This window comes from Grampus griseus (assembly GCF_964374135.1).
Source record: "Grampus griseus genome assembly, chromosome: 15".
Classification (NCBI taxonomy): Eukaryota; Metazoa; Chordata; class Mammalia; order Artiodactyla; family Delphinidae; genus Grampus; species Grampus griseus.
The window spans coordinates 14,789,621-14,814,116 of record NC_139009.1 but is presented as its reverse complement, the minus strand read 5'-3'; the positions used below and the strand labels follow the sequence as shown (position 1 = coordinate 14,814,116).

Genomic DNA, 24,496 nt, shown 5'->3' with positions numbered 1-24,496 from the left:
GCTAAGGGCCTGCGGCTTTATTATAAGGCGGAGCTCGGCGGGAGAGGTGCAGGCGGGAGCCGAGCTGAGTGGGGAGGAATCCAGCCGTAGAAAGCGGACTGCAGCCGGCGGACCCCGCAGCCCTCGCCTCGGACAGCCAGCCGCGCGCTGGACATCGCTCGAGGGAGCTGCGCGCAGCGCAACCCGCGGAGCCGACGCGGAGCCCCGTGCAGTCTGGGCAGCGCAGCGCAGCCCTGACCTGCGCAGCTCGCCGCGCTCCAGCCGCCGGTCCGGGCAGCATGAGGCGCCCGGCGCTCTGGCTCTGGCTCTGCGCGCTGGCGCTGCGCCTGCAGCCGGCCCTCCCGGTGAGTGTGGCCCGGGGCCGGGCTGGGAGGCGGCGGGAAGCCGGGGTTGGCAGAGCCGCCGATGTCGGCGGCTGCACGTGGAGGGGGAGGGGAAGCGGGGACTTCCCTTCTTCCCGCGCTAGCCCGGCGGGCCCCGGTACCCGGAGACCCGAAATCAAGGCTCCCGCCTCAATTACCTCCGCCGTCGGGGGGCGCCGCACGGGTTCCGCCGCTCGGGGCGGAGACCCGGGGCCCGCGGCGCCCAGCGGAGCGGAACCTGCGCCGGGGCTCCGCGCTCAATTAGGTAAAACGGTTCCACAGGCGAAGAAGCCCGCCAGCCTGCGGCGGCGCCTGGGGTCGCCGGCTCCCACCCGGTCACCCCGGGCGCCGCGGCGCCGGCTCCCCCGCCTGTGACCCGGGAGGATGCGGTGATCGCGGCAACTACGCCCCGTCCGCGGACCCTAATTCAAACCAGACTCGCCGAGCCTCGGCTTCTGGCCCCTCGGGCGGAGGCAAGTTTGGGCGCAGCGGTGTCGGCGCTGGAGCAGGCGGGCGTGTTCGCTAAGGAGCCCCAGCCAGGGCTGCGAGGGGGACTGGGGCGGGCGGGCGGGCGGAGGCGGGGTCCTCGGCTGTCCGTTGGCTGCCCGAGACGAGCCGGGCCGAGCTGGTAGAAGGAGGTTCCGGGAAGTTGGCCCCAGAATGCTAGAGACCCGCAAGAACCCAACTTCTGGGCTGCTGAAGTTGTGCTGCCCGGGGAGGGACGCGAGCCGGCGCTGGGCACCGCCGCGGCGCGCGGGCAGCTTCCCCGAGTGGACCCGCGAATGGCTCTTCCCCTCCCCCGGCCTGGCTTTGTGCTGGAGCCGCGCCGAGGGAAGGCGGGTCCCTTGGCCCGCCCAGTGGAGCTGGAGGAAAAGGGGGACAAATGTGGAGCCCGAGGCTGGGGGGGAGGCCTTTGGGTAGGACTCCAGCATCCACCTTTGGCGAGGGGTGAGTCCCCTCTGAAGAGGGACCTGGCCGACAAAGAGCATCCCGAGGGTCCCCAGAAAGTGATCTCCCGCCTCAGCCGCAGTCCGCTGGCCCGCCTTCCCCAAAGGGGGCGCTTTGTTCTCGGCCCCTGTAACCCTTTCCTGGGAACCGCCCCGCAGCGCCGTCCCTAATATGGGCTGGGACCTGGGCTGCCGCCAGGTGTCAGCCCTGGCCGCCGGGTGGTCATGTCCATCCCCCCCAGTCCCCACACCCATTGCTGGAGTCCCGGGGTCCTCCCCGCGGGCCGGGTCTGCCATCCCCCGGGATGAAGAAGGGAGGTGCGGACCGAGGGGCTCTTCCCGTGCCGGAAGTGGCAGTCTCTGGCCAGCACATCTGGACGGCTCGACTTCCCTAGCTCTGGCAAAAGGAGGCACGTGGGAGGGGAAGGAGCGGCTGCCGGGCGTGGGTACTCCGGTCCTCCACTTATAATGTATTATCTGGACAAGTCTCTCAGCAACGCCAACCCTCTGAAAGCGGGTCCCTCCATAATGATAGTAGCTCCCAATCATTGAGAGCCTTGCGGTGTTTTGCAGGGTCTGGCTCAGGTGAGGTGCTTTTCAGGCTGATCTGTGAAGTGCCCTCCTTGCTTCCCAGGTGACTGTTAATGCTTGGAAACATTTTGGAATCCAGGAAGGGGTCCCTAATGCCACTTGAATTGCTGATGAGTTGGAGTGTTCATGTGGGGTGCCCTATCTGGGGGAGCCATGGGGAAGGACAGGATTTCTGAGCTGGGTCTCCACAGCACGCCTGGCTTTTAGGTCCAAGAAGTTGGCAGCTGGCTTCCCCTTCACTCTTGAAGAGTATGGCTTCTGTGGCATTCAGACTGCACCTTGAACCAATAGTTAATACTCTGGAGAAGAGGGTGAAGGTGTTTGGCTTACCTCCCTGGCCCACCTGGCCTTTCCTGGCTGCCCCACTCTCTCCAGGCACAAGATGGGGCCTTAGCAGCACTCCGCCTATTTCCAGCCAGAATCAGGAGTGCTGGTGGTGGTTCCTTTGCTTGCCTTAGGTGAGGCTGGCATTCCTGAGCGGGGATCCCAGAGCACCTTTTAACACGGGGAGGCAGATGGGATTAGAAATTCTCTGTGGGCCACGTTTCCCAGACTTTTTCTGTGTGCTGGGAAGAAGCAGATGCTGCATTTTTTTTTCTACCCTAGAAAATGTGATACATTATGGAAAGGCAGGGCAGTTGAGTTTCAAGGGGGAAACGAGGAAGGGAGGGAGGCTCATTAGAGCTGTGGTGGTAGGAGGGCTTCCTGGAGGGGGTGTTTGAGCTAAGCCTGAAAGCACTAAGCTTTGGGGTCAGACACTGGCTCAGAACTTAGGTTTTTGTTTGTTTGTTTATTAAGTTTAGTTTGTTTTCTCTTTCCCAGCCCTGTCCTCTCCCTTTTATAGTGGCTGTCCATATTTGGTTCAAAGTAGGGGCACAAAGTACCTTCCCAGAGCCCTCTTCTACTCTCTTACTAAAAGAAATAAGGCAGTGGGATTTGCTGAAATAGGAGGTGTCCACTGGTTGCAGAAATCTGGCTTCTCCCAGGGTTCACTTTGGCCCCAGTGGGAAGCAGGTCAGAATCCCCTGGGGATCAGTGAGGTAGGGTATGATCCTGGGCGCCTGACTTTGGACAAGGAAAGGCTGCTAGGGCAGGAGGTTGCTCAAAACCACTCCCAAGAGACGAGAACAGGTTTGTCTAAAAAGGTTTCCGCGTGGTTGTGTGTGTGTGAGATTCCCATGGTCTTTTGTTTCTGCCATGCAAGAAAAATTGCTTGTTCTGGAAAGTTATTTGCTGTTTCCTCTCTTTCTCTCTTCTCTTTCTTGAAAGGCAGAAAATCCCTTTTTGCCTTAATTATGGGGGCTAGTAGAGACATTTCCCGACGGCCTGGCGGAGTGGGTGGGGCTGGGGGAGGCATTAACTTCCTCTGCCTGGGCTCGGAGCCTTCTGGAGGTGATGTCACTCCTGGCTTGAGCTCCACAGGGAGGGTGGGGCTGGTTTAAGTCTCTACCTGTGGCTCATAGTGGGTTCCAATAAAACCTCATTAACCCAGATTCGTGGGGAGAGAAATAAGAAAGGGAGGGAGAGGAGCCTGGAAAGAATTAATGAAAAGCTTGAATTTTGGAGTAGTTTATAGAGGAATCTTTTTTATTGCCACAGAATTTTGGATTCTGAAGTCTCTTGAGAATGAGATATCCTTGGTATCCAGGTTTTTTCAGAAAGCTAAGAATCCTTATTACCCTCAAAAATATTCTTACTTTGGGTGGGACTCTGAAATATTTATTTCCCTTCCTTTATTAACGAAAGACTACTAAGCATAGTTAAATCTCTGGATGCCAGGGTCCTCATAGCTGTCACCATGTTAGGTTATGGCGTTTGTCTCCCGGGTTTATTGAGCTCTGAAGAGCACTTTGCCCCTGGCCTGGTGCCCTTCTGTTGGTGCACTTGGGATTCTGCTTTGCGTTTTTTCCTCTTCCATCCCTGTCTGATAGCAGCCAAAAGTGACATTTGTGGGCCTGAGTATAGCAAGCGGCTTTTCAGTTCAGTTCTAACTGGCACTTTTCTCCAGCAGTACTAAGAAGCTAGTCAGATTTGTTAGAATTATTTCTAAGACAAGAGTTTTCAGCACTGAGTAAGGGTCTCACCTGTGAGCAATGACCTCTGTGGTGTCCTGATAGTACCTAGAATAACAGAGGCTGTCAAGGGAGGTGCTTATGGGCTCCCTAGGGGAACAGATGTCAGTGACCTTTGGAGTAAGCACCTGACGATGACCCCGTGTTCCAAGTTCTTCCCCCTGGCTGAAGTTGTAAATGACTTGTCAGTCATGGGTAGCCTGGACCCAGAAAGGCTAACTCCGTCTAAATCCTGGTTGGCAAGGGCCCTCATTCCTTTTTTTTTTTTTTTTTAATTTAATTTCGTTATTTTTGGCTGCGTTGGGTCTTTGTTGCTGCGCGTGGGCTTTCTCTAGTTGTGGCGAGCGGTAGCTACTCTTCATTGCGGTGCGCGGGCTTCTCATTGCAGTGGCTTCTCTTGTTGCGGAACACGGGCTCTAGGCACGCAGGCTTCAGTAGTTGTGGCATGTGGGCTCAGTAGTTGTGGCTTGTGGGCTTTAGAGAGCAGGCTCAGTAGTTGTGGCACACGGGCTTAGTTGCTCCACGGCATGTGGGATCTTCCCGGACCCGGGCTCGAACCTGTGTCCCCTGCATTGGCAGGCGGATTCTCAACCGCTGCGAAGGGCCCTCTTTCTTAGCTTGGGCCCTGTCTCTATTTTTCACACTGTGTTTTATTCGGGTGGCAGTGCACCCATACTGTTTGGCTGGCCAGAAACAGCTTTGGGTGAGGTAGAGCCCCCGGTATTGGGTCTCTGCTCCGCCACTAATGTACCACGTAGTCTCAGGCGAGTCACTTCACAGCCAAGTCTTGATGTCCTGTGTAAAGAGAACATCATACCTGTTCTCCTCGTCCTGATTCTTTCATTTGCGTATTCATTTCATAATGAAGGTGTGAAAGTGTTCGGTAATGAAAACGCCAGAGGAAAGTTAGCTGTTAATAGAATTAGGATCACCTTTCACTGAGTGCCTGCTGTTGGGTGCTCAATGCTTTTCCTGCATCCCTATTTCATATTTACCCCAAACCTTTACCATGTATGTCATTGTACCCATTTTGTGGATGAGGCCTGCAGAGGTGAGCCCCTACAAGGGGCCGACGTGGGAGAACCAGGATTTGTACGTACGTGTGTGCATATGTGTGTGGCGTGAAGAAATTGAAGGACTGGCAAGTCTCCTCCACAAACCCAGCATAGGAGACTGACTGAAACCAGCAAGGTTTGCCCTTGTGCTTGTCCCCAGGGCAACAACCAGCCTGCACTGACTTTCATCATGGACACTGGGGAGACATTTGTGGAATTAGTAGATCTTTTTTTAAGCCTCAAAGCCGGGCACCGTGGCCCCAGTGGGGCGACCAGAACCCAGGACTCGTGGCCCCTGTGCTGGGCTCACCTCCCGGCCCCTTCAATGCCAGGTTCCGCCGCCGCTTCAAGAGCAGCCCCATGAGGAATTGTCATTAAGTGCTGGAACCCTGGGATTTCTACAGAACAAACAATTTCCTGATTTCCTCCTTCTTTTCAACAACGAATTTTGGAGTCTTGGGTTGAAAGCCGCCCCTTGAGGGCCTGCGTAAGTGTGTCTAGAGAGAGGGAAGGGGATTAACGGAGTCTGTGGAAAGAGGGCTTTTGGCGCCAGGATCCTGCACCCTGGAACAGATTCAGTGCGGTGTCATTTCCCTCTCAGCTGTTCCGGCAGAGGTTGGGTGTGTATCCTGGAACCTCCCTCTGAACGGCCATGCGTGCCCTGGCGGTGCGGAGAGAGGGCAGGCGTGTGGGCATCCCCTCACCCACGGAGGCACGACCCTGCGCTCGGGGTTACTTCAGCAACTACGCAACTTCCAGCTCCAGGTGGATGTGGGGAGCCCCCTCCACTGCCCCCCAGAAGGGCTAGCTTTATCTGTGTGGTGTTACCACCTCTGCCTGTCCTTGGGATGCTGACATTGGGTGGGGAGTCAGCACTAGAAAGTCCCCTGCATTTCCAGGTCCAAGGCAGGGGCACCTGGTCAGCTCCCTGGGGCTTGGTACCCTGCGGGGGAGCGGTGCAGAGGAGGGGTGGCACGGGCCAGAGTGGTCCAAGCTTTTTCTGGAAAGGGTCCTGCTGCCTGTCATGCCGTTGTGGGTTTGGGGAGCCAGCGGTTCTGGCAGGGCCTCAAGGCTGTGGAGGCGCTGGGCGGTCGTGGGGCTTGGGGCCGTCGGATCAGGAGGGGGAAGGTTTGAGGGTCTCTCTCCTGCGTTTATGGCTCTGTGGTGCTGCCTAATTATACGGAGAGGCTGCTCTTCCTCTGGCCTTCAGCCCTGGGAAGAAACTCCTCTGCCCAGTGACTCACGTGAGGGTTGCAACCCCACGAGAGGCCGTGTGTGCGTGCGCACGCTGCAGGGGTTGCAGCTGTGACTGGGCTTTGCTTGGCCCGTCGATTTCCCCACTGGGCTTCCCCGCAGGTTAGGCTGCAGTCTGAGATTTTGGGAAACCTGGTCACCACCTGTCTGCCACTTCCTCCTCAGAAACCAGGAAGCTGTCTTCCTCCCTCCCTCCCCTTTTAACTGCAGCTCTTCCTCTATCCCGGGCTTTAGAAGAGTCTGCGGAAGTTATTCCTACAGACGAGGGTGGCCAGGACCCGTGTCCCACCTAGTCTCAGTTTAATCCTCCGTGGTGTGACTTGGGCAGGTCTGCGCCCCTCTGCGTCTCAGTTCCCCTGTGCACTCAAGGGGCCCCCCTTACCTGCTTCAGCTCCAACAGCCATGTGGTTGCAAAGAGACCTTGTCCTGGGGAGGGTGAAGGTGGCACTGGGGGGACCTAGTGAGGGCTCAGAACCCTCCAACATTATTCCTCTGGGGACTCGAGGGGGCACTGCCTGCCTGAGGGCTCGTCTGTGGGATGGGAGTCACGGCAGGCTGCTCTTGGAAGAGGTGGACTTAGGGTCAGTATGGGAACCAGAGGTGTATGGAGGCCCCTGGGCAAGGTCAGGCTGAGGGTGAGGGCCGGGTGATGTTCTCTGCACACGCCCAGGCCTCCTGGCCACCTGCCCCAGGTCCGCTCATCCGCAGGAACGGAAGCCGGAAGCCGCGGTGGGCAGGTTGTGGCAGTGGGGCAGGCAGGCGCGCTTATCGCTCCACTCATCGGCTGAATCATGGTGCCAAGGCCACAGATCCTCCCCTGAGACTCATCCAACCAGCTTGTCCCTGAGCCCACTGTGTGTGAGGCAAGACTAGGGCTCGGGGGCCTGGCTGCCAGCCCGACCCTTTTTACCGCTGAGTGACTGGGCACGGGCCTCTCTTGGGCTCAGTGAGTCCACGTGTGAAATGGGAGTGCGGCTGAGAGGCAGAGGCGAGGTCACGCCTTTGGATGTTGGTGACGTCTCGTGGCTGTGTCACAGGGCTGGTGGCGTCTGGGTGGGGCCTGCCTCTGCTCCTGCTGCCTCAGGAGAGTTCTGCTGGGAGCATGGGGGTTGGGAATCCTACCTGGCTTGACCAGATCTAAAGCCCAGAGCCTGGCTGCCTGCCGTGCGCACAGCCCTGAGCAGGTGGGGAAGGGTCCACGCCTGGTCCGGGGCCGCGTGTAAGAGAGGGTGGCCATTACTGGGACCAGACAGCAGGGTCGGTCTGCGCAGACAGGCCAGGGGGGCAGTGACAACCAAAGGTCATCCAGCCTGAGAAAGGGTTCATCCCAGAGCCCCTCCCATCAGGAACTCAGGCCGTAAGGCAGGGCATTTTCTGTGTTAGGGCAGGGGGCCCCCCCGATGGAGGCAGCGGGAGTGGCGGAGACTACCAGTCCCGCTCTGGGACCCCTCTTGGGCTCCCTTCGTCTCCGGAGCAGTGCAGGGACTTGTCCCACCATGGGACATTGAATTCCCAACCTTTCCTGCTTGGGCTGCCTGACGCTTCCTGTGGCCATGCTGGCCCTCGTTGGGTGCCTTCTGCCCCCAGCAGGCTTAGGTGACGGGGTTCTGGGGCCTGGCCCAGGGTGGGTGGGGCGTGAGGAGGTGGGGGGGAGCTTCTGGAGGGCCGAGGTGGCTTGTCCACCCCAGCTCCTAGCACGTGCTGGGCCCCAGGAGGCCTCAGGAGGACCTGAGGACTTGCACTGCTGTTCCCATGTCACGGCTCATGCCCTGGCCGCGTCTGACCTGTTTGGGGACTTGACTGTGTCAGTCCCGTGGCAGGGGCTCTTCTTTCCAGGAGCTCCTCAACACCCCTGCTGCCCACAACACTGTCCGGGGCCTTGGAGTCCCATCCTTGGGGAGTGTCCCGGATGGACATGTGGTCAGGTTTGGGCTTGCAGGGTGTTTCAGGAACCTCTGAGACTATAGTAGAGGCTGAGGTCACTCCAGCTTCTCCCGGAGAAAACCGCTGGGGGCCATACTGCTGTCCCTGGTGCCCACACTCCTCCAGGATGCCGTTGGGGGAGGGCCTTGGCAGCATGAACTCCAGGCTGGCCAGGGCCTGCCGGGCTGGGAGAATGGGCCCGCTGGGGCTGAGCTGAGATCCTCGGGTGCTGCCCCTGCCTCTCCTCCCTGCCCCCCACAGGCTCTGGGGAGCAGGGGACAGGGGTCGGAGGGTGAGCATAGGTGCAGAGTGTCCCTGGGGCAGGCCTGCTTGTTGTAAAGTCCTGGAAGGGCTCAGGCCAGGACGTCGGCCCTGAGGTCTCCATGGTGACTCTGAAGGAGTGGCTGAGGCCACCTGGGTTCTGTGAGCTGTGTGAAGAGCAGAAGGCCCCCAGCCTAACCCCCTCTCCCTTCCACCCCTCTGTGGGACAAGATCGTCCTTCCAGAGCCTCATCTAGGGGCTGGGCGTCCCGTGGATGCCCTGGTCCAGCTCTCCTCCCAGGGCAGTGGCGGCAGCCCGAGCCTGGATGTCTGAGTCTGCCTGTCTGTGGAGTGGATTTGGGGCCCCGTCTGGGGTCCTGAAACCTTGGGCCTGGGCAGGTGAGGTGGGACCCAGAACTGGCAGGTCGGTCTGCCTTGGTTAGTCCTACCTGGGGCTGGCGCAGAGAGGGGTGCTGTGCGGAGGCCGGGAGAGCACAGGGCGTGGAGTCTGGCCGGCCCACATCATTACCAGGCTCCACCGCTTCCTCCCCGGAGCATCCTGGGCAGGTTTCGGCACCTGCCTCGAAGCTTCAGTTTCTTTACACGTATAATGGGATTTTTTAAGTCCTGCTTCGGAGGGCTTTTGAAAAGATCCTGTGAAATAACCTGTATGGTGTGATTGGGAGCCTCTTCCTTGTCTGGGCTCAGAGGAGCAAGTCTGGGAGAGCTTTGGGGCTGACGCTGCTTAGGGAGTCCCCTGGGGAGAGCCCCCTGTGGCTGTGGCTGGGGGGAGGGGCACAGTCTGACCTGACCTGTGTAGTCGTCACTCAGTGTGAATGGCCAGCTGATCTTACCCCAGGGTGCTGATGTAGCAGGACCTACAAACACGGCTTTGGCCCCTTCTCAGAAATATGAGCCTTCCCTGTCAGGCCGGGCTTTGCTCGCCTCTGCCTGAGCCTTTGCCAGGGGCCGGCTCCTGCCCCGAGGAGGTGTGGGCCAGGCTGGTAAGCAGTGGCAAGAGGCCCGGTGAAGCTAGATGCCGGGGTACCTTGGGGGGGTGGTCTCAGGCCAGCTGAGCAGGGCCCCCTGGCTGTGGGGGACCCATGGTCTGTGCCCAGAACTGCAGACTGAGGGGTGCCCTGGAGTGGGAGCGGGGCTAGGCTGCAGGGTGGAGGGGGTGGGGGAGGGGAGGGCGAGGGGGAGGGCCCCACCCCTGGGTCCTCCTTCGTTCTGCACTTTCTCTTGTGCCGCCTCCAGTGGAAATGATGGCTGTTTTCTCCCTGAGGGTCAGAGAGCCCGCAGTCCTCCCTGTGATGGGGTGGCTAACTGCATACCTGCTGGAGCAAGACTGCCTGGCCCCAGACCCCCTCTCTAAGCACTTCAGTGGCTATGTGCCCTGGGACAGATGACTCGTCCCCTTTGCCTCAATTTTCTCATCTGTAAGATGGGTTTGCACTAGAATCTAAGGTTATCATGAGGTGTAAATGAATTCATTCAGGTAAAGTGCCTAGACTAGTACCGGGCACGCAGTACTCAAGACGTATTAGCCGTGATTACTATTTTTCCCCCAAGACCTAATTCCGAGATTTCTGTTGTTCAAGTGACCCCCGCCCCCCCCAAGCCCAGGTCAGGTCCTTGGGTTTTTCCTTCCGCCCCATGACTGTCCTGAGTCCTGGGCAGGTGTTAGGGCTTCTTCCCCTTTCTGGGGTTTCTCTGAGTTCATAAGACTGGGGCTGCATCCACGGTCCTCCTTTTAACTGCCTTAGCACCTACTGTGTGCAGGGGCTGCCAGGGCCTGGGAACTCAGTGCCGGGCCTTTGAAGCTGTGCGAACCTTCTAGCCGTCAGGAAGCCACTGGAGGAGGGCAGCCTGACAGTGAAGGGGCCCAGGCTGCTTTGCTTCTTATTGGCGGGGGTCCCACCAGTAATCTGGGAATCCAGCCTATTCAGATCTGGCCTTCACAGGAAATTCTGCCTTCCATCACTCAGGCCGGAAAGTACCAGCTCTGCTCTGCCACTGGACCCCTTCAAGGACACTCTGACCTTTCTTTGTCTTTGCCTGGGCTCTAGCAGCCTCAGTGCCTACTTGGTCTGAATCGTACTTTATCCCAGAGGCAGGTTCCCAGACTAGCCCATTATTCTTCTGGACGTGGGAGGAGAAGCCATGTACACCTGTGGCTTAAGCAGGAGCAAAGGGAATTTCGTCGTTCTTTCTTGGGTATGGGGTTGGCTGGCAGCCACATTGTGACACAGGTTAAAAAATTTGCTCTTGGCATCTTTCAGCCTCCTTTTAGCAATCCTTTCCCATCTTCCAAAGCCCCTACCCATCCCCAGTGCCCCAGTTCCAAAACCACCCATCCCCCATAGAGCTAGTTTCTGCTCTAGTGTGAGTGACTAGCACCCCTTAGCCCTCCCAGCGGCATTTTCATCTTAAAAGGGATACTCTAACTGCACGGACACTGCTGGGGAGATTTGGAGGATAAAGTTCTCCCCCTCCCTCCACATACACACAGCTGGCGCCCTGACCAGCAGCTGCAGGTGTGTCAAAAGCTGCAAGTTTCTGCCTCCTTGAAACTTGAAGACGCTTTATTTAGCCAGATCAGGGGGAGGATGTCTCTAGAAGCCCATATGCCAGACGTGTCAGGCCCCCAAGCCAGGCGGAGTTTGGGGATTAATCAGCTAGAGAGCAGCTCCGGGGGCCCTCGTGGGGTCCGACTCGGGGATCCTGCCTGAGCTTCTGGCCTTAGCTGTATCGTTGGGACAGCCAGGGCTGGGATGGGGGCGAGGCTCTGGGGGCTTTGGCTGCTCGTTCTGTCCCCGTGGGTTGACAGTTGCCATCTCCAGAGGCACTTTGATGTGGGACATCTCCAGCATCCTGCCTAGGCCATCATGCCCTTGGGAAGCGGAGAGCGGTGACCCTGAGTCACTGTGATCAAGTACCCCTCCCCCCACTTGCCATTGAGGGTCCTCCCCCTGCTGAGTGCCATGTTGGTGGTTGGCTGCCCCTCCAGGGTGGGCCTTGAGTCACCATCCACAGACTCGGGACTCGGACCCCCCTTGCGACCTCTTGGCCAAGCCCCTGTCGTGCAGAAGGGCAGCCTGAGGCAAGGTCTCTTCAAGGTCACCCAGTAAGTTGGAAATAGAGCCCAGGTTTTCCAGTACCAGGTCTGGTCACTCTACCCTGGCCAGCGCTTGTCTGGCTCCCAGGACAGTGCTGGGCACAGAGGCTGGCTGGGCCGGGCCAGGCGGCCTTGCTCAACGCCCAAGTGGAATCCTACCCTGCCCGGCCCAGGTTCTGGCAGGTGGGGAAAAGCAGAGGAACTGGTCTTCCAGCTCCTGGCCTCACACCCAGCCCTCAGCTGGGCCTGTTCTAAGACGAGCCTCGGCACGCGGGCAGTGAGGCAGGCGCCACCTCTCCGGAGGGGTGGGTACGGGGGTGCTGGTGGCAGCTCTGGCCTGGCTTGGGCATCGGGGCTGGAGCTGGCTTCCAGGATCCCCCCTCCTTCAATACAAGCCTGACCCCTGGGGTGCTCCAAGGGAGAAGGGCTCCATGACCTTGACCTCGGGTTTCCCTTGTGAAAGCCCTGACGTGCAGTGCCCTGGGAAATGCTACTGCAAAGGGTCTTTAAGCCAAGTGTGGATGGCGCCCTGCACCCTGGCCCTGTCCTGGAATCCCCCAGAGCAGTGAAGTCTGTCTCCTAGGGGCAGGGTGGGAACAGCTGAGGTGGGGTTGTGTGTGTGTACGGGGGGGAAGGGTGCATGCCCAGGAGGTCCCCTGAAAGGCCTTCCTCCTCAGGGGGCCCTGCGGGTGCCCTCACCGAAGCACGTTCTCAAGGTGAGGGCAGAAGAAGCCCCCTCTTCCCTGCCTGTCTGTTCCCGGGCCCCTCCCGCCTTGAGCTGTACCCATCACCCCTCTGCAGGTCCCAGCCTGACTTAGTTCTTGGTGAGCTGATAAATCATCATGCCTGTCAGGCCAGGAAATGCTGATGCTGCCCCGAGGCACCGGTGGGGCCCCTCCCTCCTGGAAGTAGAGGGGGTGGGGGGAAGATTTCAGGGTCTTGAGGCCAAAGCCGGGAGATCCGGGCCTCCGCAGTAGCCTCCCTGGCAGCTCCCAAGTGAGGAAAGCGGCGTTCAGAGAGGAAGTGATTTCTCTGCCACCACCGTGATCTCCTGGGCTAGGGGGAGCCCAGCGTCTTCCTGGGCCCTGGGCTGCGGTCCTGCCCTCCCACCCACCCCGCCATGGCCGTCTGTGGCCAGTTTATCACCCCCACGCCACCCTGGCCTCACTGGTAAGGAATTGGGGCCGCAGGGCCCAGCCTAGCCTGTCAGAACCCTGAGAGGGTTTAGGGCTCTTCAGCCAGCCCCTTGTGTTGTCCAGGCGGGAACCAGGTCCAGTGAGAGGCAGAGAGCTGCCCAGGTCCCCCAGCAAGGGAACAGTAGAGCAGGACCTCTGCCTGGGGTGGCCCCCCGGTCAGGGCTGTCTTCCCCCGGCATCCTTAGCTCTGGTCCCTTCCCGGAGACCCTTGATCCAAGATGCTTTGGCCCGCTTGGCCCCTCAGGTCCATGCTTAGGCCGTGTTAGCAAGGGCTGAGGGAGGGAGTGCAAGTGATCCCCCTGAGGAGGGAAAGCACCAGGTGCACCAGGTGCTGCCGGGCACCAGGGCGTTTGGTGGGCCGCGGGAGGGGGCTGGGTATTTGTAACATTCTCTTCCCCAGCCACCCCTAGGTGGGCAGTTACCCCGGGCCGGTGGCCCCGAGGCTCTGCAGCTCCCCATCCCCTCTCAGCTCCTTGGCCTCGTTGGTGGTGCCCCCCACCCCCACCCCCACCCCAGAGAGGGCATCAGCGGCTCTGCGCGGCTCCCGTTGGTTTCAGCCTGGTCACTGCATCAGGCCAGCTGAGGGGGTGAGAGTTGCCCGGAGAATCGAGGAGGTCCTGCTCGGCCCCGGGCAGGCAGGATGGAGGCTCAGCTCAGCTTCAGGACAGTCGAGTGTTGCTTTTCTTTGTTTCTTGTTTCTAGCACTACTGGGAATTGAGGGGTTCTCCCAGCTCTGCGGCGAGGCCTCTTCCTCAGACCGGGCAGGCACCACAGTGTACTGACTATAGAGAATGGATGTATCAGAAATGTAGAGAGAATGTTCTAGAACTTTCTCGGATCACTTTGGCCCTAGGACTTGTTTTCGGGGCTACCTGGTACCTCTTCTTTGAGCACTGGACCTGAGTGGGGCTGGCGGGGGGAGTCTTGCCTCCCCCAGCCCCCAGGCCACTCTGGGTGAGGCCTTCTCCTGTCCAGACTGTCGTTCCCCACGTGCAGTCTGCAGACCACCTACAGGATATGGAGTTTGCAACATGCAGAGTCCAAGGCCTTTGCCCCAAACCCCCTGAATCAGCCTCAGGGATGGAGCTTGGAAGACTTCATCTCCAACAGTCTCCTGGTGACGCTTAGGGACCCCAAAGAAGAGAGCCCCTGGCCTGGAGGCAGGTGATGGTGTGAATGTCACCTTGGCCAGTTTGGCATCTTGATACACAGGTCGGGGCAAAGGCTGAGGTTCTGTAGCCCAGACACCTCAGCCCCCAAGAGTTGTGTGGGGTTGGGGGAATCAGCTCTTTTCCCTTAGATCCGTAGATCTGACCAGGAAACTGAGGGGGGTAAAAAAGATTTTTAAAAACCATGAATCTCATTTAAGCCTCCCGAGGATGCCTGCTGTTGGGTGGGATTTTGGTGGGATGGGAACGAGGGGTGTTTATCCTGGTGTGATTGTGTGGCCCGCCTGCCTTTATACTCCTCAGCCTGGGCTCATGGAACAAATTGGGCCCCTACCCTCCACCCGCTGCCTTCAGCCCCAGCACGGGCGCCAAGGCTGGCTCCTTTCACAGGGAAAGGCTGTGACCTGGGCATTGTGACAAGGGGCAGCTCTTTATCCTTGTGGATTCAGTGACTGAGCTCCCACCACGGCAGCCAGGGCTTCTATCGCTACACCCAAGCCTTACAACCAACAGATACCTAAACCTCCCTTTCCCACTTGGCTGCGGAGGCTGCCACACCAGTGAGGCCCCAGCGTCGCCGAAGTTGTGACTCAGGGCCGAGCGTTGTCCTAACCTCTCCGGGGTCTGGCTGGAGGCTTCATCTGCCGGCCCTAGCGTCCCCAGTGGGGTGACCCTCTGTACCCCATCTTGTGCAGCTCCCCCTTCCAGAAGCGTCCTGGAGTGGGAGCTATATACCTGGGAGCTCACCAAGGCCAAGACGAGACCGTTTCTTACCCTCTCTTCTCCCTGAAACCCTTGGATGACGGCCCCTGAGCTTTGAAGACCGTTTCTTACCCTCTTTACTGTCGAAGGACCTTGCGTGATATTGTACTTAGGCATGTGACCTCAGTAATGCTTTTTTTTTTTTTAATTTATTTATTTGGTCGTGCCAGGTCTTAGTCATATCAGGTGGTCTCCTTAGTTGTGGCATGTGAACTGTTAGTTGCGACATGCATGTGGGATCTAGTTCCCTGACCAGAGATCGATCCCGGGCCCCCTGCATTGGAAGCGCGGACTGTTAACCACTTCGCCACCAGGGAAGTCCCTTCAGTAATGCTTTTTAAAGGATTTGTGTTTATCCATCACTTAGATCAAGCAGCGGGTAACACACCAGTGATTCCAACCTCTGGGTTGGAAACCAGAGGTCTTTGGATCTGATGGCTGCGGGTTGATGGGGTGCTGGGGTCAGGGGCCAGACAGGCAACCTCTTCAGTCAGCCTGGAGTTAGAAGCCCTTCACCTGAACATCTCTGAGATGCCCACTTGGTATCCTGACTTGTGACCCTCCCAAGGAAGTTTCATGCTCATGCCCAAGGTGTCTTGGAGGGATGCTGCAACACAGCCCCAGGCCCTCTGGGCCAGCCTGGGCAGAGGTCTGCTCAGATGGAGGTGGCCCTCCTATGGCCAGTGTGGGATGAGAGATGGCAGGAGTGGGCTTGAGGCTGCCTTCTTGAAGCTTTCTCTGCCAGCCCTCTGCCCACAGACTACCGACATGCTCTTGGGGATGGCTGACAACCTGATGATGGAGACCCTTAGCCCCTGGTAGCCCTGACCCTGCTTGTCCCTGCCATCCTGTCTCCACCTCTGAAGCTGGGCTGGCATCTTGGTCTCCCCTGCTGGCAGGGGTCAGGAACTCTATTTTTTTTTTAATGGTTTGCCTTTTTAAAAATTTATTTTATTTATTTATTTAGGGCTTCATTGGGTCTTCGTTGCTGTGCGTGGGCCTTTCTCGAGTTGTGCTGAGTGGGGGCCACCCTTCGTTGTGGTGCGTGGGTGGCTTCTCGTTGTAGAGCACGGGCTCTAGGCGCACAGGCTTCAGTAGTTGTGGCTTGCGGGCTCTAGAGCACAGACTCAGTAGTTGTGGTGCACGGGCTTAGTTGCTCCACGGCATATGGGATCTTCCCAGTCCGGGGCTCGAACCCATGTCCCCTGCATTGGCAGGTGTATTCTTAACCACCAGGGAAGCCCAGGAACTCTTACTTGGTGAGGATGACATGCTCATCCCATGGCTCCTGGGGCCTGTGGTGCATTGAGGAGATTTAGGCAAGTTTCCCGTAAAACAGCTGGACCATCAGGGAAGGTGGTCCTTCGGGGCAGGGGAGGGAGAGAAATGGCAGGTGAAGGGAGCAAACACTGCCTGCACGTCTGCAGATACTTCACTGCCCGGTGACCACTGGCAAGACCCTCACCCTTATCTCTGGGAGATGCTGATCTCAGCCCTGCCTGCCTCAAATCAAAGGATAATGGTAGGAAAGGGATGGAAAATGCTTCCAGTGTCAGAGCAGGCCTCCCTCCTCTCACACTCCCTTTCCTGCTCCGCCAGACCCCTGAGCCCAGGTCCTCTCTCGGGGTGTCCTCCTCACACCGCCCCAGGTGTGGCCCGGAGACCAGTGTGGCTGAGATGAGATGGGCTGGCCGTTCCTCTCGTGTTCCTTGTCCCCCAGCCTCCACGTGTCTGCCCCCCGACCTGAGCGAAAGATGCCGGCAAAGCCGGGGAGGCCCCGGCTCTCACCTACACAGAGAGGCCCCAACAGGTTAGCAGTTTCCCAGGAGAAGGGCTTCTCTCAGGACTAGGTAAGACTTTGAATCTGCCCAGTCCCTGAAAACAATGTGGGACAGTTTGGCTTTGGCCTTTCAGGCCCTGGGCTTCCAGGATCTGCGCTGTGTGTGGGAAGGACCAACCTGGCCTTTGCCCTGGGCAGACCAAAGGTGTGAACATCTAGACCTCCTCATGCGGCTTTTGATTTGTTGTACAAAAAACTGATTTTCCTGGGCCTTACAGAGGTTAAAGGGCCCCATTACAGGTACAGCTGGCTCGCCTTTGTCTTCCCAGGCTGTTTGAAGTGGGTTCCAAACTGGGCCAACCCACCCCTGGCATCCCTGAGTTGTGGCCAGTGTGGTCTCAGAACAGTGTCAGAGGCTGTGCCGAGGAGAGCCCCGTATGGGGCCTAGGAGGCAGCTGACCACAGGCTCTTAGCACAGCAGGCCTGCTGGTGAAACCGGAAGTCTCACCCCAAACTCCAGAGTCAGCTGGCACCTGGTGAGCCAAGTTCAACCTCAGCAGTTTCTGCTAACTTCCTCCCTGGAGGGCTGAGGCTGTCACTGGAGGTTCAAGCTGGAGGTCTGGGAGATCACTACAGCCTATCCCCTTGGTGGAGACCCAGCCCCAAAGGGGAGAGGCTGCCCTGAGGCCTGGGAGCTGGTTTCAGGGGAGAAAGTGTTTGCTTAAGAGCTTGTTGTATAAACAAGATTGCGATAAGATGAGGGAACAAATTGTTTTCAGGGACTGGGCAGATTCAAAGTCTTACCTAGTCCTGAGAAAAGCCCTTCTCTTGGGAAACTGCTAACCTGTTGGGGCCTCTCTGTGTAGGTGAGAGGCTGGGCCTCCCTGGTTTTGCCTGCATCTTGGGCGATGCCTCCGAGGTGGACGGGGTCCTGGTGCACTGTGTTCTCTGCAGAACTCAGTGCCCCCGTCTGTGAAACAGGGCCTGGCCCCCTGCTCCAGGTCCAGCTTTCTTTCCAAGGCTGGGAATTGGAGCACTGCCGCCTAGGGTCTCCTCCAGAGCTGCGAGGGTGTTGGGCGAAGTGAAGGGGGGTCTTGATGAGTGTGGGTGGGGCGTGTCCCCTGAATGCTTGTCCCCCTCAAGCTGCCCTGTTGGGAGCATCTGCTGTGGGCCTGGGGCAGGGGTATGTTAGGGTGTGGGTACCCACTCTGCGCCTGCCTGGGGGACAGTGTTCTTTGTTACTGGAGGGGGTAAGCTTTGGGGAGGCGAGGGTCAGCTTCCACCGAAGCTCCGTGGAGGCAGGACAGGTGTTTGAAGGGCCACCTGGGGACAGTACAGACAGGACGTGGCCTGAGGCGCAGGTGGAGGCCAGGGACTATGACTGTGCATTGTAGACGGGCTGTGGCAGCTCATACAGGCCCTGCTGCGGCCAAAACTTTTCTCTTGGGGGGCGGGGGGCCGGTGGAGAGGGGAGGAGGTGTAGTGTGGGTTTTGTGCTTTCAAAGGAAGCTCAGTGGTATTTCTAGCCTCACGGTTTCTACACGTTTCTGAAGCTTCCCTCTGACCTGGGCCCTTGGAGGGAGCCCCCACCTGATCCAGCTCTGCCTCAGGAGGCCAAAGGTCTTGCCTGTCCCTCCCTGCCCTGCTGCGCTCAAGAGGGAGGCCCCATGGCCCGTGGGCAGGACCTGGCGAGGCCTCTTGGGCTGAGGAGGCCCATTCCCTGGAGCCCAGCCTTGGGCAGGGCCTGCCCTCTGACAAGCCTGCACAGAGCTGCCCGTAAACTGGCTCCCTTCTGCCCCCTCTTCTCCTGAAACCCTACCAACCTCCACGCCCCCTCCTCCTAGACAGGCCCCAGAATCCTCTTCCTCAGGCTGAGTGGCTCTTACTTCCCCAGCTTAGAGCAGCCACCACTGGTGGTGGGTCCCTTACTGCGAACCAGACTCTATTAGGTTCTTTTCATGCATAACCTCTTTAAACTTCTGCAACAGTCCTGGGATGTAGATATTACTGCCGTCCCCATTTTACAGATGGGAAGACTGAGGTCGTAGGAGGTTTAATGATGTCCTCAGGGCCATTCAGCTAGTAAGTGGCAGAGGTCAGGGGGGCTTGCAGAGCCCATGTGCTCTGAACTATGCTGTCCTGCTTTTTCATTCGTTCTTTGTTCTGGCCCTTGACGCTGGGACTGCAGCACAGGGTCATTTGGGTCAAAGTCTTGTTGCTGAGCAGGATACTTACGGCTACTCTTCCTGCCACCTGGCTGCTGGGTCCTCCCTTCCCCATCTGCTGTCCTGGAGCCAGTGTTAGGGGTGGGGGGTGGTTCCCCGCGCAGGCCAGCTCGGCTGTGTGTGGTGTGTCCTGCCTCCGCCTGGTCCCACCCCCTGGCCCTGCTGGCACAGCCCCTGCTTCAGGGCCTGGGTATGTGTTTGCAGTCCGGCACCTGCAGCCTCTTAGGCTCGGCCAGGCAGGCAGCATTCCTGGGGCAGCTCTTCGCACACAGGGCCCATCCCAGGCTCACAGACCCTTTGCCTCCTTAGTGCAGGGTCCCTTCTGGATCAGCCTCATCTATCCCCAGGCTGATGGATGTCCTGTCCTTCCTTCCCCAAGTGGGTCTGGACCCAGTTTTTCCAGTGGATGAGAAAACAGGCTGAGTGTGGGAAGGAGCACTGTGGCCAGGCCTGCCTCAGCACAGACAACTCACCCTGGGCTCGTCCCTGCCCCTCCCTGCCATGGGGCCCTGGGTGTCCGCACCCTGGCGCTCAGCATGCCTGGAGGCGGCCTCCCTGGAGCCACGTGGTCGTGATGTTGTTCCGGGGGGCCCTTGAAAGCCCCACTCTTGGACCCTGAAGCTCCCTGGTCAGTGGCCTCCGGGACCTGATTCTCAGTGTAGGGTGGGCTTTGGTCCCAGGGGGGCCACAGTCTCTGTTCCTGCCAATGGTGTTGTCTGTCTGCTCGTCTGAGAGGTCTGGGGTGCCCCGAGCAGACTGAGCTTCTAGGGGGTGTGTGTGTTGGCGGGGAACCGAGGGTTCCAGAGCCACACACGAGGGCTTCCTTCCTGTGCTGTGTGGAGTGGTGTGTGTGTTTGGGGAGCAGGGGGGTGCCTGATTTACCCAGCTACCTAGGATGGGGACCCCACAGTAGCAGGGCCCAAGCCAAACCTCCACTCATATCCTTTTCTGTTCACTTTCCAGCAAACTGTGGCTGTAAACGTGCCCCCCGAGGATCAGGATGGCTCTGGAGATGACTCCGACAGCTTCTCTGGCTCGGGCGCAGGTGAGTGGGCTGGGGGTGGCGGTCAGACAGCCCCCCTAGCTGGGCCAGAAGGGTGATGCTAGGGAAGAGAATGGGGACCGTGCTGCAAGGAGAAAACATGTGTGGGTTGAGGTGGGAAGGGTGTGGATTCCACGAGGTCCTGGGGGCTGCCTGCTGCAGACAGACTTGGGCTCGTGTTCTCCTTTTTAACTCACTGGAGAATCTTTGGAAGGTGATTTGACTTCTCCAAGCCTCTATTTCCTCATCTGTACAATGGGAATAACCTCTTGACTTCATAAGGCTATTGGGAGGTATTAGGCTGCACAGAGCCTAGTGGGGTATAAATGTGCCTTTATCTTCCCTATTTCCCCTTTCCCTGGGGGAATGAAATCCTTGAGCCTAGAGGTGGTCAGGGAGGCTCTCTGAGGAGGTGCTCTTGAACTAGACCTCAGAAGAGGGCTACAGTCATCCCTGGGGAAAGTGGCCTAGGCAGGGGCCCGGGAGCTAGGACGTGAGACACAGGCCTCTGTACTTGGGAGGCTGGGGAGAGGGCAGGTGGATCAGGGAGGGGGCCAGAGAGGTGTGTGTATGGGGATATGGCGTTCAGCCCCTAAGGATGCCCCCATCCCCCAGGGAGCGGGCTTCAGCGGTCGCAGGAAAGATCCCTTCCCAGATGGCTCCAGAGACCGGGCTGTCCCCAGGCACGTGCAGCAGAAAAGGGCAGCTTTGCTGGTTCATTTTCCAAAGTTGAGTTTCGCCTTAGCTAGCTCTGCCCCAGGAAACACAGCTTCTCACGAGAGGAAGGGTTTGCTGTGCTGGCCTGGAAGTCAAAGCCTCGGGTCCTCGGCCAGGCCTTCCTCATGGCCTGAGCTTGGCTGGCCTTGATATTCAGGGGCCTCCCTCACCCCACACTCTGTGCTTCTGGCCCTGCAGGCGCTCTGCCAGATATCACCGTGTCACAGCAGACCCCCTCCACCTGGAAGGACAAGGGGCTCCTGACGGCCACGCCCACGGCTCCAGAGCCCAGCCGCCCGGATACCACGGTCACCTCCACCTCCATCCTGCCGACTGGAGAGCAGCCTGAGGGGGGCGGGCTGGTGCTCCTAGGAGAGCTGGAACCTGGCCTCACTGCCCAAGAGAAGGAGGCCACCCACCCACCCAGTGGGACCACGCTGCACCCGACCACCCACCGGGCATCGACAGCCAGAGCTACCACGGCCCAGGGGCCTGCTGCCACCTCCCATCCCCACAGGGACGTGCAGCCTGACCACCACGAGACCTCAGCTCCCACAGGTCACAGTCAGCTCGAGCCTCAGGCTCCCAGCGTGGAGGATGGAGCTTCTGCTACCACCGAGAAGGCTGCTGAGGGTGAAGCCCCCACCCAGCTCCCAGAAGGAGAGGGCTCTGGCGAGCAGGTGGGTGTCGGCCCGCTGTCATCCTCTGCATTTCCAGGGACACCGGGTGGCCAGTGGGTAGGGTGGCCCTTAGTGCCTGGTGGGGCACAGTGCACTGGGTGGGGGGCACTGGCCTGGACACGCGGCACACCCAACCCCCTACACCCTGTGAGCACATCGTAATCACCTCAGTGAAGGCAGTGTCCCGAGGTCCCATCCTCTCCCACCCCCAGGGCTGAGCCCAGGGCGGGACAGACTAAGTACGAGACCAGTGCAAGAGAGCCGTTCAGGGTCCCCGAAGAGAGGGCTTCCTAAAACGCACGCCTCTGCGGCGAGTGTGGAAGTTCCACCAGGTCTTATTTTCTGTCTTATAGCATCGTGGTAATGTTACACTTTGCACTAAAATGAGCCTGTTTATTTTCACATAAAAACGTGGGCTTTATATCACTTGATGGGATACCTTTGCCACAGTCCAGCAGGGTCCAGTGTGATGTGGCGAGAGGGGCCTGGGTCGGGGTGTGTCTGAGCTGATGGCAGAGGTGACCAGGGAAGCTGGGAGCGGACCTGGACGCAGCCTTCGTTGTGGTCGCCCAAACCTGATCCCATACCTGCCCTCCCCTAGGACTTCACCTTTGACGTGTCGGCAGAGAACTCAGCCGGGGCCACTGTGGAACCTGGCCAGCGGAATGTGCCCCCAGGGGATCCCGGGGCCACGGGGGCCTCGCAGGGCTTCCTGGACAGGAAGGAAGTGCTGGGAGGTGAGTTTTCTCTCTGGTGGGTAGGATGGGGGGCGGGGGGGCTGTCTTTAGCTCTGGCGGGGCCGTCACTCAGCCCAAGGAGCAGCCGAGCTCAACTGGCCTCTGTCCTCCCCACCCGCCCCAGGGGTCATTGCCGGAGGCCTCGTGGGACTCATCTTTGCTGTGTGCCTGGTGGGTTTCATGCTGTACCGGATGAAGAAGAAGGACGAGGGTAGCTACTCCTTGGAGGAGCCGAAGCAAGCCAATGGCGGGGCCTACCAGAAGCCCAGCAAACAGGAGGAGTTCTACGCCTGATGGGGAGGGTGCCTCTCCCCTCCCCCTGCCACTCGCTAGGCCCCCACTTGCCTTTTCTGTGAAGAACTGCAGACCCTGCCCTCCTCCACCGCGCCACCTTCCTGGCGCACCCAGCCCCACCGGCGGCCCCCTCCCCGCGGAGTCCTGGGCGTGCCGGGGAGAGGGCTCATCTCCGCTTCTCTGACTTCTGCCTGGAGACTTGGGCACAAGGGCTTTCTCGCATATGACCGACCTTTCCATCACAGCCGGCACCTGGCAGCCCACCACGCTGACCCAGTTTCTCCAAACCGGAGCAGCCCATCCCCAGGCCTAACTCTGGAGAGAAGGGGACCCCGCTGCTCGGGACCCGGATGGCTGGAAGATGCTGTGGCTGAGGGCTGACACGTCTGTAGCACTTACTGGTAGAGACCAGCGGGCCTGGCTGGGGGTGTGTCCCGCTGAGTGGTAGGGACAGGAGGTCAGGGCTCTGTCAGAATTCACTTTGTTTTGTGGAGAGGTCTAATTTAGGTGTCAATTTGTTTTTGCACATGTTTCCTCTAGTTTCTTTGTTTATAGCCCAGTAGACTTTGTTACTTCGGAGGTAAGTTAAGTAAGTTGATTTGGTTATCCCCCATCCTGCTTCCCTAATCTATGGTCAGGAGACAGCATCAGAGTTAAGAAGACTTTTTTTTTTTTTTTTTTTTTGGGACTAGGAGAACCAAATCCAGAAGCCAACATGTAGGCTTAGTTCGTGTGTTGTCTGTTGAGTTTGTCCCTCACGTGTGCAACAGGGTATGGAATGTCTGTTGGGCGGCCCTGTTGGTGGGCTGTCCCATCCTGGCTGCCGCGGGTGGTCACCTCTTTGAGCAGTCGTGCCTGTGTCCATGAACTCGGGGCCAGGGCCAGGGCCCAAGCGGCTGCGATGCTGGGGAGCCTGTGTGAGATTTGAATCCTGGAGCCTCAGGCTTGGGGATCGAGGAGAGTGGACCAAGCCCTTCCTTTGATGCCATCTCTGGGGGACACTTTCTCCTGGAAGGTGACGAGAGGGGTCTTGGCCCTACCTGCCACTGAGCTGCCCCACGAAGGACCAGGTTCGCTTTGATTGGCTCCTGTGGCCCGACTCTGGGCTGGAATCAGGAATGTTCCAAAGAGTTGATAGTCTTTTGCTTTTGGCAAAACTCTGCTTAATCCAATGGGTTTTTCCCTGTACAGTAGATTTTCCAAATGTAATAAACTTTAATATAAAGTAGTCACGTGAACTCTACTGCCTTTGCTTCTTTCTGCGCTGGTCTTGTGGCCGTGACCAGCCTTTTCGCTAAACGCCAATGATATTGGGAAACTTGGCTAAAAGCTCTGTGCCCTTCATCTTTCCCGTGGGGAGGGATTCTGGGGCCAGAGTCCTTCTGGTTTGTTTGTTTTTTTGTTTTTTGTCTTTGCTGAAATTATTCTGGAGATCGGTAGGTTCATTCAAGGTTATATACAAGGCCTGATGTAGATTTCCATGTTGCCAAGTTCAAAGGACAGTCTCCTAAATGGTGATGAAGCTGTGTCGGCCCCAGTCCAGTTTGATCCGAGGCCATGTGCCCCATGGAGGCCTGGAGCCAAGGCCTGCCTCTCAGACACCTTTGCTGGGACCAGAGACCCCCAGCCCGGGCTCCTGGGAACTCCTGTGGTTGCTTATTTAATTTGACAACGTTCCAGCTGCTCTGTTGGCCGCTCCGAGAGGGGACCATCTGTGATTCGGAGAGACGCCCTGCCCAACGAAGGGAAGGGAACTTGTGCCCTGTATTCCATACAGAGACTTTCTGCCGGAGTGTATGACTGGACACGACTCCCGGGTGGAGAAGGGGCTGTGACTGTGCTCATCTCTGCCAGTCCATGGGACGGCGCTCAACCCATGGCTGGGCCCATTCATGTAGCTAATAAACGGTACTTGTCATTCGGGCTGTGGTGGTGGTTGAATCTCCTCTTGGCCTGGTGATGTCCTTGCCTGTCACCTTCTTGTGGGGAGCCTGGCTCTGTGCTGTGGCAGGATGGGGGCCAGTCCCGTTTGCTGTAAGGGAATCCGTGTCCACCTCTGCCCCCCTCCCCCAAGCCCTGTGTCAGACCTTCGTCTCACCTCCTCCTAGGTCTTACTTTCTGCCTTACTCTGTCCTGCCCAGCCTCTCCTTCTAGATCATTCCCTTCCCCAAGGACACAAGGCTCCCTGCTGACTCAAAGTTTGCTACCTATTCTGTTTGCTCATTGTCATACAACTCCTGGAAGCTCACGAGCAAATGGTCTCAGTGCTAAAGGTCTAAAAAAGTCTGCACGTTAGGAGAAAACTGTAATGA

The 24,496-nt window shown here is 58.5% G+C and overlaps 1 protein-coding gene across 1 annotated transcript; it reads left to right on the top strand.

The window, feature by feature from the left end:
- Positions 1–39: 39 nt before the first annotated feature.
- On the top strand, positions 40–24,102 carry SDC1 (syndecan 1). The gene is made up of 5 exons (XM_082672101.1): positions 40–344; positions 19,678–19,759; positions 20,672–21,153; positions 21,755–21,890; positions 22,015–24,102. The coding sequence occupies exons 1-5, from the start codon at positions 279–281 to the stop codon at positions 22,182–22,184; spliced, it is 936 nt and encodes a 311-aa protein (XP_082528227.1). The 5' UTR covers positions 40–278; the 3' UTR covers positions 22,185–24,102.
- Positions 24,103–24,496: the final 394 nt, after the last annotated feature.